This window comes from Cataglyphis hispanica, chromosome 5 (assembly GCF_021464435.1).
Source record: "Cataglyphis hispanica isolate Lineage 1 chromosome 5, ULB_Chis1_1.0, whole genome shotgun sequence".
NCBI classification, from domain to species: domain Eukaryota; kingdom Metazoa; phylum Arthropoda; class Insecta; order Hymenoptera; family Formicidae; genus Cataglyphis; species Cataglyphis hispanica.
This window is the reverse complement of record NC_065958.1, coordinates 9,683,111-9,700,105: the sequence shown is the minus strand read 5'-3', so window position 1 is coordinate 9,700,105 and position 16,995 is coordinate 9,683,111. Positions and strand designations below refer to the sequence as shown.

General features: G+C 31.9%; 4 protein-coding genes across 12 annotated transcripts; 1 reads left to right on the top strand and 3 right to left on the bottom strand.

Moving 5' to 3' along the window:
• Positions 1-206: 206 nt before the first annotated feature.
• LOC126849847 (H(+)/Cl(-) exchange transporter 7) lies at positions 207-4,449 on the bottom strand. 4 transcript variants are annotated; one of them, XR_007687460.1, is made up of 14 exons: positions 4,102-4,247; positions 3,900-3,997; positions 3,619-3,677; positions 3,479-3,541; positions 3,138-3,391; positions 2,901-3,078; positions 2,305-2,829; positions 2,062-2,231; positions 1,788-1,967; positions 1,468-1,677; positions 1,144-1,389; positions 1,004-1,084; positions 674-939; positions 207-643 (listed from the first exon to the last, which is right to left on the bottom strand). XR_007687460.1 is itself a non-coding variant. In XM_050592133.1 (12 exons), the coding sequence occupies exons 1-12, from the start codon at positions 4,249-4,251 to the stop codon at positions 838-840; spliced, it is 2,412 nt and encodes an 803-aa protein (XP_050448090.1). In that variant the 5' UTR covers positions 4,252-4,449; the 3' UTR covers positions 207-837. The 4 variants fall into 4 exon arrangements, 1 of the variants encoding a protein (XP_050448090.1); XR_007687459.1 differs by having other exon boundaries at positions 3,900-4,016; positions 4,102-4,132; XR_007687458.1 differs by having other exon boundaries at positions 3,479-3,677; positions 3,900-4,016; positions 4,102-4,449.
• Positions 4,450-4,516: 67 nt separating this feature from the next.
• LOC126849851 (intraflagellar transport protein 46 homolog) lies at positions 4,517-6,367 on the bottom strand. The gene is made up of 3 exons (XM_050592142.1): positions 6,153-6,367; positions 5,689-5,880; positions 4,517-5,375 (listed from the first exon to the last, which is right to left on the bottom strand). The coding sequence occupies exons 1-3, from the start codon at positions 6,365-6,367 to the stop codon at positions 4,793-4,795; spliced, it is 990 nt and encodes a 329-aa protein (XP_050448099.1). The 3' UTR covers positions 4,517-4,792.
• Positions 6,368-8,006: 1,639 nt separating this feature from the next.
• On the bottom strand, positions 8,007-9,527 carry LOC126849587 (uncharacterized). The gene is made up of 4 exons (XM_050591550.1): positions 9,366-9,527; positions 8,949-9,160; positions 8,612-8,793; positions 8,007-8,152 (listed from the first exon to the last, which is right to left on the bottom strand). The coding sequence occupies exons 1-4, from the start codon at positions 9,435-9,437 to the stop codon at positions 8,007-8,009; spliced, it is 612 nt and encodes a 203-aa protein (XP_050447507.1). The 5' UTR covers positions 9,438-9,527.
• LOC126849848 (sodium-dependent nutrient amino acid transporter 1-like) lies at positions 9,000-16,090 on the top strand. Of its 6 annotated transcripts, XR_007687461.1 has the most exons (11): positions 11,238-11,420; positions 11,548-11,836; positions 11,921-12,043; positions 12,157-12,409; positions 12,732-12,954; positions 13,033-13,407; positions 13,708-14,074; positions 14,555-14,831; positions 15,063-15,160; positions 15,256-15,475; positions 15,748-16,090. XR_007687461.1 is itself a non-coding variant. In XM_050592135.1 (10 exons), the coding sequence occupies exons 2-10, from the start codon at positions 11,801-11,803 to the stop codon at positions 15,391-15,393; spliced, it is 1,890 nt and encodes a 629-aa protein (XP_050448092.1). In that variant the 5' UTR covers positions 9,000-9,137; positions 11,548-11,800; the 3' UTR covers positions 15,394-16,090. The 6 variants fall into 6 exon arrangements, 5 of the variants coding, with proteins under 5 accessions (XP_050448092.1, XP_050448095.1, XP_050448093.1 ...); XM_050592135.1 differs by lacking the exon at positions 11,238-11,420 and adding an exon at positions 9,000-9,137 and having other exon boundaries at positions 15,256-16,090; XM_050592138.1 differs by lacking the exon at positions 11,238-11,420 and adding an exon at positions 11,062-11,171 and having other exon boundaries at positions 15,256-16,090.
• The last annotated feature ends 905 nt before the right edge of the window (positions 16,091-16,995 follow it).

Here is a 16,995-nt window from a genome sequence, read left to right as displayed (position 1 = left end):
ATTCTTTATTCTTTCATGATTGAGAAACTCTGTATATTACAGTATATTAGTTTATCTATTTTTATATATTTTTTTAATTGTTTAGTATATATCTAATACTTTTACAATATTGATATATATTTATGAATAATCTTGCACAAGTATTAAAGAAGCTAAACTATATCAATTGTGCATAGTTGAGATTTGACAAAAATTACATACAAGACTGTAACAAAAATAAATAATTATATTTTGTATCATACAATGAAATACTTTGTTTCAGGTTATACATCTAAGGTCAGTAATATATATTATCAAGAGAATAGTGTGATCTAAAACTAAAAATTAAATTTATTTAATATGTATATATCGCCATATGAATACTATTTTCTCTTATTATTAGTCATTCTTCCTGTATATCTTTTTTTCAAACTTTGGTCATGGCTTGGATGGGAATTATTTGTAAATAATTAAAATTTTAATAGTTGAAAATTCAACTTATATAGCATTGTAATCTATCTCATATCGAATATGTGTATATATTTATATATATATATATATATGTATATATATATCTTTGGCAAATTATGTATTTCCTGTAATGCAAGTGTGCATTTTCATATATACTGCCAAATTATTTTCAAGTCTTGCAAGCATATATTAGCTGTATGCGCATGTACACACACACACACACACACACACACACACAAATATGTATATTATATGTGTAAAAAATTTTCCTAAATTTTTTTAATTTATGCGATCCAATAAACTATGTTTAAATGTTACAACGAGCTTAAAGAGAATTTTGTAAATGTAATAAACTCTATAAAAAAAGAAAAAAAGAAAAATTAAAAATTAAATTTTATTAGTGATTAAAAGTTCATCCAAACCCATTCTTCCTTGATGTTTCCATATTCTGAATCTGGCAACATCTTTTCGCGTAATAATACCAATCACCTAAATAGAGAATATATTACAAATAAATTTGCAAATCTTAGGGTAAATATTATATAGACCTTACCTCATTTGTGTCATTTACCACTGGTATGTGACGTAATCCTAACGCTCTAAAGAGTCTGAATGTTCTTGGCAGTGTTGCAGACTATAAACAGTATAATATTACATATATTGCAGAGATATTTTAATATAAAAAATACTAACGTGTTGTAATGTATAAGGGGAAGGATTCATAAAGTGTCTCAAATCTATTGTATAAGTTTTTTCTTCATCAGTAATGGCAATTTGCTCGATGGTCGGATATCTAGGATATTCGTTTCTAAACATTTCTATACTTAAAGATTTCTCCCAAAATTCCGCATATTCATTAAATACTTTATTTTTCAAAAGTACTATTAATTGTGAACGCAATATCAGACCTCGAAATCGACCATAAGAATTGATCTCAGCCTGAAAAAAAAAAAAGATAATATAGTTATAATAAAATGTAAAAAGCTGTGATGCCTGAAACAACATTCCAAATATTACCTGATCGCTACTTGGTGGATCAACCACAGGAAATCCATTGAATGTAACGCATTTTAAAAGTTCGACGATATGTCCTACATTTTCGACAGTTTTCAGAGTGACTATTGGATGACTCATTATCTCACTTGCATAAATATTATTTGATAGTGGTGGCGATTCCCATGGAAGTAATGGAATACCAGCCATTTGTGTGTGAATATCATAAATTCCCTAAAAAATAAATATATTTTATTATTAAAAATATATATTATGCCCGAAAGCTCATGTGCATCTGCACGTATATACATACATATACATACACAATATATTAATATATTTACCTCATTAAAGAAATCACCAACCCATTTAGCCATTATAAGAACTATTATAACAGGTAAACCAAAAGATATTCCCTGTGTTGCTTCTATCAAGATCGCGGTCAAACTTATCGTCATTCGAACTACTCCTCCTAATTGTGCGGCAGCACCTAATAAAGCGTATTTACCAGGATCTAATACTTCCTATGAAAAATGGAATCATATATAATAAAACGCAATTAGTATTTAAAAATTTTACATCAAAATTTTAAATTTATATTTAGATTTTTTTTCTTACACAATCTGGACAAATTCTCGAAAGAGCCGACCCAATTAATCTACCCCATGCAGATCCAATCAACAAGGAAGGGATGAAAAGGCCACTCGACATTGATAGGCCGAAAGTAGCGGCAGCAAGAAAAAAATATAGAATAACAAAGATGGCCAATGTTATGTCATTGTGAGATCCTACAAATATGTGTATGTATAATATGTACATATTTCTTTTAATAATATTTATTATTATTGTTTATCATCTAACCTTTAGGATCATGAAATAATGACCGCACGCTGCTTTCTGGAGTTTGAAACCACAAAGAGGCGACGGCATTGTACTGTCCTTCCGCACAATACATTTGAACTGGAAACTTGGTGGGATCATTACCTAATGGTTTACAGTCATTGATAAAGTATATCATTAAAAAACCCATTGTTGCGCTTAATATTGCCACCAAGAGAGCTTCAATTACTTTTAGCCACTTTTGCGTCACGAATCGCAAACGAAAACAAGTAATCTTGTAATTGACATGATTCCAAAGAGCACCTAGTAATCCGCCAAACGTGCCCATTATCATAAACAGAGGAATCTCATAAATTTGATATGGGATTGACTCAAATTTTCCTAGATTTAATAAGCCTGGATAAGAAAGATCTCCCAAGTGTCCATGGTATGTGCTCAAGACTACATTTAAAGTGAATGTGGTAATCATACTGGCAAAAAAGGTTCTCCACGTGAGACTTTGATTGAAAAAACTAGTCCCTTCTTCTATACTAAACAAGACTCCACCTAGAGAATTAAAAAAATTGTGATTGTAGGGCGCATTTATATATATATAAAATTTATTTATTAATTTTTACCAATTGGCGCTCCGAAAGCCGCTGATACTCCGGATGCAGCACCCCCAGACACAAAGTCTCGTTTCTCATGATCCTCTCTAAAATATCTGAATATTTTCAAATCTTTCCTAAAAGTGGTACTTTTTCCCTGAGAAATTCCTGCAGCCACAATAGCGCCAGAATGAATCATAGGACCTTCCTGCATGAAAATCCATGAGATATCATATAACAAATGGAGAGCAACAGCAGATTACTTACCTTGCCTCCTGCTAAACCTCCGACTACAGTGCATATAACGCCGATAGTTTTCACAGCCAGAGTTTTAATACGTACAACTCGTGGTATTTTAACTCCATTCAAGTAACATTTTATTTGCGGGATACCACTCCCTGCAGCAACAGGTTCAATGTAGGATACTAGGATAGCACCTATTAAAACTGGTACTATATTTAGTACTAGCCACATCATATATGGTAACCATAAACAACCTTCTACCACACATTGGTCCACATCTGTTATTGATATAAGAAGTCTGCATTATTTTAGAGGATATTATAGAGGATATTTTACATAAATGAAATATATTATACTTGACATACATTTCTTAAGCCAGCCATGCTTTAAGCTGGACAGTTCTTCTATCAATATATCTATAAAGCATGCTATAAGGGCAGTACAAATTCCAATCAAAAGAAAGATAAACCATCTGGCAAAATTTTTTTTAACAACAAATTTATACCCCTTCTTCCTTTCTTCGTCTTGTAGAAGATAATTTTCACATGGATCATAATCTAAGCTCTGAAAATAAAAATATAAAAGATATAAAGATAAAGAAAATAAAAATAAAAAAGAATACAGATAAAAAAAAAAAAAAAAAATACATTAACTTATTTAATGCGTTACCATACACAAGAGAAAAGATAAGATATCAGAGAATACGCAAGAGAGAGGATATATGCAATTGCACTCTTATACGAGTTCACAATCATAAGATTTAATTTTATTTTATTAGGCAATTACCTCATAATTGGTTGATAGGAAATTGGTTGCTCCTGGAATTATGTCTCCAATATTTAATCTTCTGGAATGACTCGAGATAGCCTCTATGCTGCTGCATGCTATATTGTCAATAGTGCTCTATTGATATAATATGTAATATTTTATAAATATATTTTTAGAAGTGGCTCTCTTTTTTTTTAATGAACTGTCAAACTTGACTTACACGAAATCGTACGTCGATATTCTCGGAGTACGATGCAAAATTGTTTCTCGGCTTGATTAACCTTTCTCTATCCTCAACGTAGTATATATCGAGATTATCGCCGTCTTCTCTATTATTTTCGATATCGGTTCTATGCGTTGACGAATTCATCGTTTTTGACAGGAACTAAAGGTCGTCTATTGTCTATTCGTCTCTTTTCCGTCGCATTTCTTATTGTTAGATGCTTATTCTAATCGAATCTCGAACGCGTCTGAACTCGGAACGATCTCTATGAATCGATAAACGTGTAACGCTAGTTGCTTTGATCACAATTTTGCAATGTGACGATGTATATGTACGTACACTATCTGACAAGCCCGATTCATTCTGTTTCCTAGCGAGGTAAATGTATGAGTGGAGGGAATATATATATACATATATATATGCTACGTTCACTGTATGAGTATATTTATTGTAAAGATTGTTTTAATTTAAAAAATATTTAATAATATATTTTTATAACTCTTATTGGATTAATACAAAAGCTACATTAATAATGGTATACACAAACAATCGGATAGAAAAAAAATTTTCAGCTGAAAATGTAAATATAATGGAGAAAATTCTTAAAATATTGTTTACAATCTATAATGCTATGTATAAATGTACATAGAAGCTATTTCTCTCTCTTTCTTTCTGCTTCTAACTAAAGTTAACTAAAGTTTCGAGTTTCAACATTTCTAACTTCCAGGAACAACGTAAACAATGTGTGTAAGGCTTCCAATCTAGCATCCTCTCGCGTGGGAATGTCCAAAAGATTGCAGACCACATCGATCAGCTGTGGCAAATTGCAATCGAGCTCCGATAGATTCAATTGCAACTCATTGAGCTTATCTTCGACCTGCAGTGGCCATTGCTGCATCAAACCATCGATATCCGGCATCGCTCGGTTTAGCTGCACAGCCGGCGGATGTTTGCTCCTGTGCAGCTGATTCATGTCATCGATCCATTTGTCGATCGACTTGCCATTTCTCTCGGCGTCCTCGATCCTTTTGACAACTGCCTGCCTGGCGGCTGCCCCAGCGCTTCTCGAATGACTACGAAGCTGCAGATGCAACACCGCAGGATCGGACTGTTCGGTACAGGGCTCGTCTAATACCGTCAGGCCGATCTTATCCTCGATGCCATCGGGTCTCGGCACCTTTATAAAGGCGTCTATGTCGCCGACAGCCGGTATGTAATCGGGAATGAATGGTATCAGCTTGTAGTTCAGCTCGATCTTCTGTGGCGTGTATCTGATGACCAATCGACGAGATATAAGTTTTGTTTTATCGAGAAGAACAATATCCCAGGTAGCAAATACACGTTATTTGACGACAAAATAACGTTTTATTTGACATCCAAATGATATCAAAATCACATGCGCTTGCTAGTTGGGATATAGCTCCTTCATGAAAAGAATTTTCTTTTTATTAATTTATGAATTCTATATTATTTTTATTATTTATTATTATTATTGTTATTATTATTTTTCCAGAAAAACAAACGTTTAATTTTTATACATATAAGTATATATAGGATATAAAGATGCGAATAACCTGCACTTGCCTCATTATATTATTAAACAATTCTTTAACCTCCGTCGATGCTTCCAGATCCTCAAATTCCTTCGGATTGTACAGATCAATAGGCTTTGCTACATTGATACCCTGTATATCATCATCGTCGCTCTCCTCACTGTCCGAGGGATCGCTGCCGATTTCCAACGATTTCTCGAAGCCGACCTCGTTGCTCGAATATCTATATTTGTTCGGTAAGCTATATAATTCCAAGTTTTTTTTTTTTTAAAGCGTAAATTTAAATATATTACCATAAATCTATATTTTTCATACGTATAAATACATATAAGTATAATATATATTTGTACGAAGAAAAAAAGTCACTATTGTAAAATAATAATTGTCACGTAGTATAGAAAGATAATTCAAGTTTTGCAATCCGTACATTTGCCGTAATTTATTATTAATACCGGTATTAATAATTTACGCGCGTAATTTTTACATCGCGGTTACCTTCTAAATTCATGTTTCCTGCCGCGTGGCGAATTGTCCTCCAATGTGTTTGAGCTATCGCTTTTCCTGGTTTTCCTGGAACTCGGTGGTTTATGGCTTACAGGACTTTTAATTTCCTCAGCGTTGCGTACCACAATGGTCTCGTCGAATTTACCGAATGCCGGGATATCGTGCGTTTTCTCGTCCTCTTCATCGCTGCTATCCTTGATATCCATTCTCCGCGCCAAAGAACGTCCATCGACGCATCCTTCGACGATCGCTCTCAAGGTCTGTATAATGACGAGCGTGGACAGATCAAGGAACAAATTGTACAATTGCTTTCGTTTCAATCTATATAAATTTACTATCGCCAAATTACGGCGAAAAGAAAAAAAGAATACTTTGTCCGCGGCATTACCTGTGTCCTGTGTCGTGTCCCGTTAATTGATAGTTGGTGGGGATGTGTTTTCTTAACGTTGCCATAGTTTTATCGATCCGTATTAACTGAGAAATATATAGTTTGAGCATTCTTTTACATCTATTGTATATTAAAGAATAATAATAATAATTCAATTTGATTATTAATATATAATAAATTAATTAATTATAAAAATAATACAAACGTTTAAAGTATGCGTAAATGTACGTAAAACATGTTCTATTTTTTCACACACAGTCGTTTGTGTAAAATATGTTTTAAAAATATATATATCTCTATTATCGTATTATGTACAAAATTATATACACGTGCCTTTTTGACACATGGATTTTCACAATCTCTTAATTGGACGGTGATTCTCTCTTTTTCAAATTATTTGTTCATTTTACTCGTTTTATTAATAGAAATTCTTGCGGTTTCTAATCCAATGAAAAAAAAAAAAAAGAGGAGATGAATTAGATACTGCATATCTCTTATATAATCACAGATGGTATAAATAAACGTCTAATAACCGCACACCGTTCGTCATTCAATCGCGATAATTTATCGTAATGTGAAACAATTAACATTTATATTTTGAAATAGCAAGTATTATGATATCTTTATATTTGTGTATATTTATTGGGATTTATAAATTTTTGATTTTTTGTATAATCTTTTTTATGTTTACGTAGAAACAAGTGAGATGTATATATAATGATTCGTTAAAAAAGAAGAAAAGATTCTAGTTGTATTTTGAAAAAACTTTCCTGTTGCATTATTTATTCTTAATATCAATGGCCGCATCGATCATTTTATCGATTATCATTTAAATCTTTACACATGACATGACCTACATAATCCAATGAAAGACTCTGTTCGCAATGATAAAGTTGCCTTCATTTTATGACAGACAATACAGACAAGTGCAATAAATTGTTGAGCGATTAAAGCTCGCGTGTGTCGTTATCTACCGATAACGCACACGCCGCAAGGGTTAATCGTCATTAAAAACGTAGAAGCAATAAGTAAGAACGGTAATAAAATATTTATTAACGTTTGTCATAAGCCGATCGCAAACACGTGTATATATGTATATGTATATAATCCCATGTACAGATATGTCCACCGGCACGATATGGAAAGATTGATAAAAATATAAAAAACAATGTCGAAAGAAGAAGCAACTATAAAGCGCATCGTGCCGATGAAAGGACGATATAAATTGTAACAAGGAAAATAAATAAAATTCAAAATCAAAAAGTATACTATAATTATAATAGAGTATAAAAAATGTTTATAGTTGTCAAAATTAGAAGGATTATATCATTTCTCCCATGAAAGAGAGATATTCTTGTCTCAAATTGATTGTGACAAATTATTTTAAATTTCAAACAAATTTCTTTGTTTTGGCTTTGTCGGTGTTTCATTTCAAACGCGATTGCTTCCCTTTTTCGTTATATCGGGTACTTTCCATAGACGTGACCACTTCTAGTATGCCTAATTAACCATTCCCGAGATGTTGTTTGAGGAGAGGGATGACTCACTTGTGTCTTCCGAGAATGTTGAGAATAGATAGAGCGCACGTTTGAAGTTTTTGAGTCTGAAAAAGAGAGAGAAAAAATTAACTTGGCGATTAAATTTCTAATAAATATTTTTAACGCATAAAATATATTCATTCGTATGACTATGCATCGCACATTAATATTTAGATGTTTTTGTAATAGAATTTTGAAATTAAAATTTTTTCTTGTATCTAATTCTCTTGGGTCTAATTTTTATAAAAAATCAAATGAAAAAATTGGGGGGAAGAAATGTATATTTTCTTATATTCAAAATCAAGGCTACGTTCCGACATTCACTGCTAGTACTGCTACTGAAACTCTATAGTTTACGTCGCGTACACTATATATTTTCAATATTGGCAGTGAATATCGAAACACAGACCAAAAATTGTGAGTAAGAAATAAGAAATAATGTTCTGTTTGCAGCTTTTTTCTTTCAAGTTGTACGATAGTAGATGATGCTATTAATGGATCTGCTTTCTATGAGGAGAGAAATCAATTCTTACGCAATGATTCTCTGCATTTTGAGAAAGTCGGATGCGAGATATTTTGCTCCTTAAGAATGATGTCCCGCGATGGATTGATTGTATTGCAAGCGTGGAGGTAATTTATTAAGCTCGAATTTGCAGCTTTCGAGTACCAAAGAGGCGACGAATCATTTTCAAAAGCCGTGGAAATTCTGAGTTTAAAGAAAATATAGAAACAAATTTTAATTCAATCCTCTATCATTTCTCTCTCATATAATTATATATAATAAAAAAAATTATCACAAATAAAATGGTTTTAACAAATCAAAATTTTATTATTTTTTCAGTAACTTTCCGAGTAACTTACGTCTCAATGTTAATGATATCATGATCCGACATCTCGTTCTTGGGAGAATTTGTAGATAGAATCATAAACGCAAAGAGGAGGCTACAAACAGTGAAAAGTACGAAAAAGTCGGCGGCGGGATGCTGCGGCGCGACGCCTAATATCTTCGAATTCGCGTTATCAAAATTTTCTTCGGCTGGCATAAACCACGTAAGTTCACGGAAAATAAAGTCCTATGATAGAGTATAGTTGTAAAAATAAAGATTGGTAGATTTTAATATATACAGTAAAAGATAAAAGTTGACATAACTTGCTGACTGATCGAGATAATGAAAAGTATGCCATATATTGACATAAATATTAATTAATGCATTAAGAACATTTCGCTTTCTCGCGTTGTTAATCGTGAACAGGTTAAGGATAAAAAAAGGAACGTACTCGTAGAAATATCAAAATTTGCCGAACAATTAATTGTACTAAATAATAAATGTCACCCAGATTGTCCATCATTAATTGTCTTGTTTATCGATCGTTCAAGCAGATTTAAACTTTTATTTTGTTTTCTGCAATTATATACGATTTTTCGTTGTATCATTTTATGCCAAGGAAAATATGACTAAAAAATCTGACAAAATTATCGCGAATTGAATCGATAGTCACATTTTTGTGTACACAATATTATGTGTCCTTGATATTTATTGTTATAAATTGTTATAAAAAATTTTGTATTATATTATATAGTATGTATACATATATTGCAGAATATTATTATTGGTTTTGATTAATTTTTAATTAGCATTAACATAGTCTTTAATTAGTAGTACTGACGAAATTTTTAGTTAATTAAAAAAAATATAATATAAAGATATTTGTATGCGTTTATGTTTCTTCAATACGTAAATGTGATTCAGAATAAAACGGAATTTCTATTTGCGCACTCTAGCATATTCTAGGCGGGTGTGGATATTATTATTATGCATTTATGTAATCTATATAGACCTTGGATATATGACGGGAAGGCGGGGGAAGAGTCGTACTTTTATGCAAATTATGATATAGATATTACATATACCTGTACCCGTCAATTGCGCGATAGCGCTAGTGAATGGACTAAAGAAGAGAGAATATAAATATAATTAAATATATTAGTAATACAATAAGATTAATTAATTTACTCATCGTATTTATGAAATGTCCAAATACGCATCTCATCTTGCATATGAGCTCATCATGTCGGGTTTCATAAATATTTCACAAACGTGCTATCGTAAATTTTTATGAAGGTGCATACTTGCGCGCATTTGCTATCACATTCAAAATAGAAAAATTTCAATAATATATTTTTCTAAAGAATGTTTAAGATGAAGATAACAAATACGTAATATATATTTATCGCGATATAGCGAATACTGTAAATAAATTAAAATGTAAATGAATTATCGATTCCTTCATCCTTTTACGAATCTATAGTCTATATTATATGATGACATCGAAAACATCAATAATTTGATGTTGCACAATTTTCCGATGATGGAAACGTTTATTCTTTTCTATTTGTCAAATTGAGACTCTCAAAATTCATAATCCATCAATTTTGTTATCGTGTTATATAGCTTTTGACGTTGTGAGCTATATGATTTGACGATTATGGGTTCCCGGTCTTTTATTATTTTTAGAGATAAAACAATCGTTAGTACTTTGAATAATTGAAGCGCGCATTTACTTATTCTTTAAAGCAGATTAAGCTGACCAAGATAATTTGATTGCAAATTAATTTTTGCAATAATCATCAAAGACTATTTTTATATTCTTTGAAATTAATGGATAATAATTAAGGGATTAATTAAGGGATAATAATAAACTATTTCTAAAAGATTATATACTGGTGCTTTGTACTCTTTTCTCTTTTACTTTTACACAAGTCGATCAAATGGGAATCGCCAATTTTTCAGGCAACGTTTTACAAACATCTTATTGTAATCTGTTTCTCAAGTTTCTGTGTGCAAAGATATTTTTAAAAGATAATTTATATACTGTCAAACTAATTTACTCTGCTCGTTACATCACGAGGAAGAGATGAAAACTAAAATATGTGACGTGCATAAATCGGAGAATTAGTATCTAATCGGCAAAGGATAGCTTTATCCGACTTGGTGCGGATTTGTTGACCAATCCGCGACTAACGAGCGACACAGATCTCGAGAACCTCGTCCTCGAAACGTGCGAGTGCAGGAGCGCATATTGGTATATCTTTATCTTTATTGTCGACCGGGGATTCGCGAGCAAAGATGTTCTCGTAAGTGAAATTATTCCAAGTGTTTCCCAGGGAGACGGATCGCGCTATTTTCGTCGAGGAACAACGAGAATTATCAATTGTATCTCACGGACCACTGAGATTTTCCTTGATAAAAATTTGTAAAAAACGTAATAATACCCAGAAAAGAAAAAAAAAAAAAATTAATGCGTCAGATTAAAAATTGCGAGTGAATAATTGTGCGTTTAAACAAAGTGCTAATGTATTATGTGATATAATGGAACATTTACTACTTTATAAAATCTAATAAGTGCATTGTCTTTGAATATAAATTGTAAATTGTAAAAAGAAAATTGTTTCTTTCAGATGGAGCACCATGAAAGCACTAGTTTGAATCGTTAGTATCTTATCGCGAAGTATTCGCGAGTGAAGATTGAATAAAGATTGTGCTTCTCTTCGAGAGTGATTGCCAGTCGAATCCTGGCTTGATAATTATCAGTAGAAAAGTTCGAGGCTTTTCATTTACGTTAATTAGCATTCCGTCATCGAAGACTTGAATATTTCTCGAAGATTGAATTTTATTTCCTCTCGCGTTTCTTATCTTTTTGTGCAACTTGTAATGGCAAAGAGGGGAAAGATGGAAGATGGCACTTATGTAAGAAATTTTTTACACTTAAAAGTTTGCGCAGATACCGCGCCATTCCTTCTAAAATTTACTAAAATATTGCAAATTTTTTAGAAACAAAGTGGCTATACTAACGAGGCATTCCAATTGGACAGTTTCGATTCTCGTGAAAATGTTCCACCCGATTATAAGACAGCAACGCAACTTGACAAACAGCAAGAGCAGTCTGAAAATTCAGTGCGTATTATAGTATCGTACACATCTACATATGTATATGTATCTTATATTAAGTTTAGATGATAAAAAAAAATAATTAATTATAAATTGATAATACACACAAATTGACTCAGGCGATCACGAAAGAAACTGAATGGGGAGGTAGATTGGAATTTTTAATGGCTTGTATAGCCACTTCTGTCGGATTAGGAAATGTATGGAGATTTCCATTCACCGCATATGAAAATGGCGGTGGTGCCTTTCTGATACCCTACATTGTAGTCTTGATTCTGGTCGGAAAACCATTTTATTTCTTGGAAGGATTGTTGGGGCAATTTACCAACAGATCCTGCGTGAGAACGTGGTACATGACGCCGGCCATGAAGGGTGAGATGATTTGTTTTATCCGCAGTAAAATAGACACAATCTTACTTTTGTTTATAGTAGGATTAATTTAACACTTATATAAGAATTCTCAAAATACTAGAATTTTTTTAAATAAAAATTGAGATATTTTCTTAAGATCTTTTTAAGAAAATCTTTTTAGAAAAAGAGAAAAAGATTGCAAGAGATAAATATTGCAAGAGATGTGAAAGAGAGATTTCTTTTTTACGCATTCAAGAATTATTTTAATATAATAGACTTGTCTCTGAATTTTTCAATTAAAATTTATTCTTTTTCCTGCAATATTAAGATTATGTGTTTTCAGGTTTAGGATATTCACAAGTCTTTGTCGCGTTTTGCATCATTTCATACTACTGTGCCCTGATGGCATTGACCTTATATTACTTGGCAATGAGCTTCCAGTCTGAATTGCCATGGTCGGTTTGTCGTACAGAATGGCGAAATTACTGTATCGATGCTATTTCAAACAACAGTATCTCCGAGACTCGTAACTTCACCGTTCAAAGTTCCGCGGAGTTATATTTTAGGTTTGATGCAAAACAATATTTTCTCAGCCCTTTTAAACCTTGATTTAGTTTTTAAATCTTTATGCGATTTTCATACAGGAAAATAGTATTGCAAGAATACGAGTCCATCGAGAGAGGTATCGGTGCGCCGTCCTGGCAGCTGGCAATATGTTTATTTTTTAGTTGGGCTTGTATCTTTGGGTTGCTGTCCCTCGGCGTAAAGAGTACGGGTAAAGCCGCTTACTTCCTCGCGTTATTTCCTTACGTTGTAATGACGGCTCTGCTGATCAGAGCCATCACCCTCGAGGGCGCCGTTAACGGTATTCTTTTCTTCGTCACTCCGAAATGGGACGCCTTGTGGAAGCCTACCGTCTGGTACGCTGCTATCACGCAGTGTTTCTTTTCATTATCGGTCTGCTTCGGCCCGATCATCAACTACTCGTCTTACAACAATTTCGGACACAGGGTGGACAGGTAAGAAATTCGTTATGCCTTAAAATAAAATTTAATCATAAATCGAATCATAAATATTACATTAGCTGATTTTTATTTTAAATTTTTGTTGAAAAATTGTTTACTTATATAAATTTATTGTTTATTTATATGTCCGAAATATGTCATTTTCCGGCAAGTCATCGTCATTATCACATTTTATTTTTTAATCATATTTTTCACTTTTTAGTTTTTCCGAATTTTTGGATAATTTGCTCAAAGATAGCGATATTAAAATGCGCTTTTTACTTTATTCTACACATATACTTTATTTTATTTCAGAGATGTAATGATAGTGACAACGCTGGATACGTTTACTAGTCTGATGGCCGGCTGTACGATCTTCGGTATCCTCGGTAATCTGGCTCACGAGATGGGCACGACGAATATCGCCAAGGTGGTCCGTGGGGGCACCGGATTAGCCTTCATCTCGTATCCGGATGCTCTATCGCGTTTTACTTTTGTGCCACAGCTGTTTGCCGTAATGTTTTTCGTCATGTTATTTGTTCTCGGTATAGGAAGCGCCGTCGCATTGTGCAGTGCGATATTTAATGCCTTGCGCGATCATTTACCGAAAGTCAGGCAATGGTTAGTGGTGCTCTTCGTCACCTCCTTCGGCTACGTCGTCAGTCTCATTTACATTACTCCGGTACGTTAAATTAAACTTATATTAGCTCTCAAATTGATACAAGTATATCACTTTTATAAATATCTGACTTAATCGATATCCTAACCGATCGATAAGTCTACATTCGAGTAATGCAAAAATTTCAGTTTAAACCTGATGCGTTTAACGCTCAATCTATTATTTAATATTGAATATATATATTTAATCGGTCTTCCATCTTGGCTTGCATCTATTTTAGTAGTTATATAAACAAGAAATGATTATTTTAATAAATAAATATTTTTTTGCTCCAGGATATATTCCAATCACAAAAAAAATTTTTTTGTATGCTTGAATAACAATTTTAAATATTTTAAAACAGTTATAGAAAAAAAATATATTTTCAATAAACTTGAAACATAAACTTGTGTTAAGATTTAATATTATATATAATATTAATAATAAATCGATAAATATATTAATAAATCAATAAATATCGATTATACGCATACACACACACAGGGTGGTCAATGGCTCATAACATTGGTCGATTACTACGGGGGAACCTTCGTAGCAATAATTGTCGGCGTTCTCGAGATAATAACTATTTTCTGGGTGTATGGTCTGTCGAATTTTCTTGACGATATGGAATTTATGCTGGGTAAGAGACTAGGTTTCTATTGGCGAGCATGTTGGCTCTTAATCACACCCTTGCTCATGATAATCATACTGATCTATACGTGCGCAACTTACGAGCCGGTTATGTACAACGGTGTACGATTTCCCGATTATGCTTACGGTCAGTAAAACTTTTTCGATATTTTAAGCCCATTTTGGATGATAGAACTTTATGTTTATAACTTTATATACCGTGCTTTTTTAATTATTTGAATGCTTTTTATATTGCACTGCATATACAATGTCAGAGAAAAATTCTGTCGCGAGTTATGAATTGTCCAAAGTAGGCTTAAAAATCATTATCATTATTAACGATATGAAGCAAAAACTTATCTTTTTATTTTTTAATTAGGAATAGGATGGTTTCTGCTGGCTTTAGGCGTATCTCCTATAGTATGGTGGATCGGTCAAAAAATTGTCGCAAACAGAATATCATTGTCTTTTACGGAAGTAGGTATCTCAATACACATGTATATCAAATTCAAGAATATAAAATAAAAAAAAAAATTGGAAACTAATCCTTAAAATTTTAAAACATATTATAGTCTGTCAAAACAGCATTTCGACCTTCGCAAAGTAAATGGGGACCTAAGAACTCGAAGATACATAGAGAATGGGAAGCGTTTAAGACGAAGAAGAAATTAAAAGTTCAAGGCGGTCTAATGAAGATATTTTTTAAATAAAAGAGCCAAATTTTATTTATTGTTCCATTTTCTTTCTAATTTTTCTAATGTTGTAAGCTTTTATTAGCTTACATAATATAATGTAATTGTAGAAAAAAATTAATCATTTGTTTTTTTATAAATCTGTGTATATTTGTGTATTCGCACGTGTTGCACTTATTCTTATTTTATACATATTATTGTACAATAATAATGTGTATTATATCTTTTTTTACAAATTATTTATTTATTACATTATGCACGCTTACACATACATAATTATATTAGGTTTTATAAAAATGCGTATTTTTAATCGAAACTTTTTAAGATAAAATATTTTTTAAACATTTTAAAACATTTTTTAAAACATTTTAGAAAACTAGAGTAGAGCTATACTATTACGAGACAAAAGATGGGCACACGAATATTGACAATACGATCGTGGTACTATGCCGGTGGCACTATATATTTACTGCTATGAATCGTGTTGTTTGATTTACCTTTTTGAATTACAATTGGACGTGAATACATTTCGTGTAAAATATTTCCGCTCTATATTATACACGGACGTAGTTACGAGTCATCGATCACATTACGTAATCTGTGGGTAATCTTATAAATTTTAAGATATATACTTTGTTCTTTGATTTGGTGCTTTGATATGTATACGTTTAAAATTGTGCCAACTTATTATATCATAAATTGGAAACTAGCCAAATAAAATATATATCATGTTACAAAAATTTAATTGTTTTTACTTCATATTAAAATTTCTCCCATGCACTTGATAATTGAAATTGACGTTTAATCTGTTAAGACTTGTAAATTTTCTTTTTTATTTCAGTTATTTTACTATTCTCTTATCTATATTTATGTAATTATATAATTTTGTAATTACATATTAATAATTAAATAAACAACTCAATGCACACTATAATTTGATATTGTGCAATTGTATATTAATTATTAAGAGTATTTCAGTATATCAGTCATTATCTTGCATTGGCGAAATAAAAATAACGGAAGTTGATTGCCGTTTACGTTTGAACCGTTTTGTTACAGAATGCCATTCGGATTAGTCATTTTTGTGTGGGCAAACTTTAACAGGTGTGAGAATCTTTAAGCAAATAGTATGCGATATAATGTAAGATTTTAACATCTACGATAAAAATTATCTTTTATTATTTTCGTAAAAAAATTTTCCATGCGCATCATCTTATCTATGTTCATAATATTTTCTTTTTCGCTGTAAGACAAATTTGCAAAAGATTCATTTTATTTCTTTTCTTCAGAGAAATGATATTCGGTTAAATAACAACTTTTGGTTGAAGATAAATCTCGATTGTTGATTTTAATACCTTTTTTTTACAATTGCAGGAAAAAAACATCAAGATATATATTTTTCGCTAATAAAATTACATATCAGCAAAACGGTTAATTAAACGTCGCAAAAGTAAAAATAAATGAAAGGAGAAGAGATTTTTCGCTATGCAATACACCATAATACCCTATTATTATATAGATATATTACGCGACGTGAAAATTAATACGAAAAACAAACAAATAAATAAAAGATGTGATAAAATAGAGAACATTAAGAAGGTGAGAGAGAGAGAGAGAGAG

Excerpts from the sequence above, each read along its gene's own strand:
- LOC126849847 (XM_050592133.1), bottom strand. The coding sequence starts at position 4,251 with ATGAATTCGTCAACGCATAGAACCGATATCGAAAATAATAGAGAAGAC. Across the intron at positions 2,830-2,900 it reads GGCTTTCGGAGCGCCAATTG|GTGGAGTCTTGTTTAGTATA; the intron begins GTAAAAATTAAT and ends TTAATTCTCTAG. Across the intron at positions 1,968-2,061 it reads CGAGAATTTGTCCAGATTGT|GAAGTATTAGATCCTGGTAA; the intron begins GTAAGAAAAAAA and ends CATTTTTCATAG.
- LOC126849851 (XM_050592142.1), bottom strand. The coding sequence starts at position 6,367 with ATGGATATCAAGGATAGCAGCGATGAAGAGGACGAGAAAACGCACGAT. Across the intron at positions 5,881-6,152 it reads AGGAAACATGAATTTAGAAG|ATATTCGAGCAACGAGGTCG; the intron begins GTAACCGCGATG and ends GAACAAATATAG. Across the intron at positions 5,376-5,688 it reads TTGTTTAATAATATAATGAG|ATACACGCCACAGAAGATCG; the intron begins GCAAGTGCAGGT and ends ATTGGTCATCAG.
- LOC126849587 (XM_050591550.1), bottom strand. The coding sequence starts at position 9,437 with ATGATGGACAATCTGGGTGACATTTATTATTTAGTACAATTAATTGTT. Across the intron at positions 9,161-9,365 it reads AAATTTTGATATTTCTACGA|GACTTTATTTTCCGTGAACT; the intron begins GTACGTTCCTTT and ends ACTCTATCATAG. Across the intron at positions 8,794-8,948 it reads GATATCATTAACATTGAGAC|AATTTCCACGGCTTTTGAAA; the intron begins GTAAGTTACTCG and ends CTTTAAACTCAG.
- LOC126849848 (XM_050592135.1), top strand. The coding sequence starts at position 11,801 with ATGGCAAAGAGGGGAAAGATGGAAGATGGCACTTAT. Across the intron at positions 12,410-12,731 it reads CATGACGCCGGCCATGAAGG|GTTTAGGATATTCACAAGTC; the intron begins GTGAGATGATTT and ends ATGTGTTTTCAG. Across the intron at positions 12,955-13,032 it reads TCCGCGGAGTTATATTTTAG|GAAAATAGTATTGCAAGAAT; the intron begins GTTTGATGCAAA and ends ATTTTCATACAG.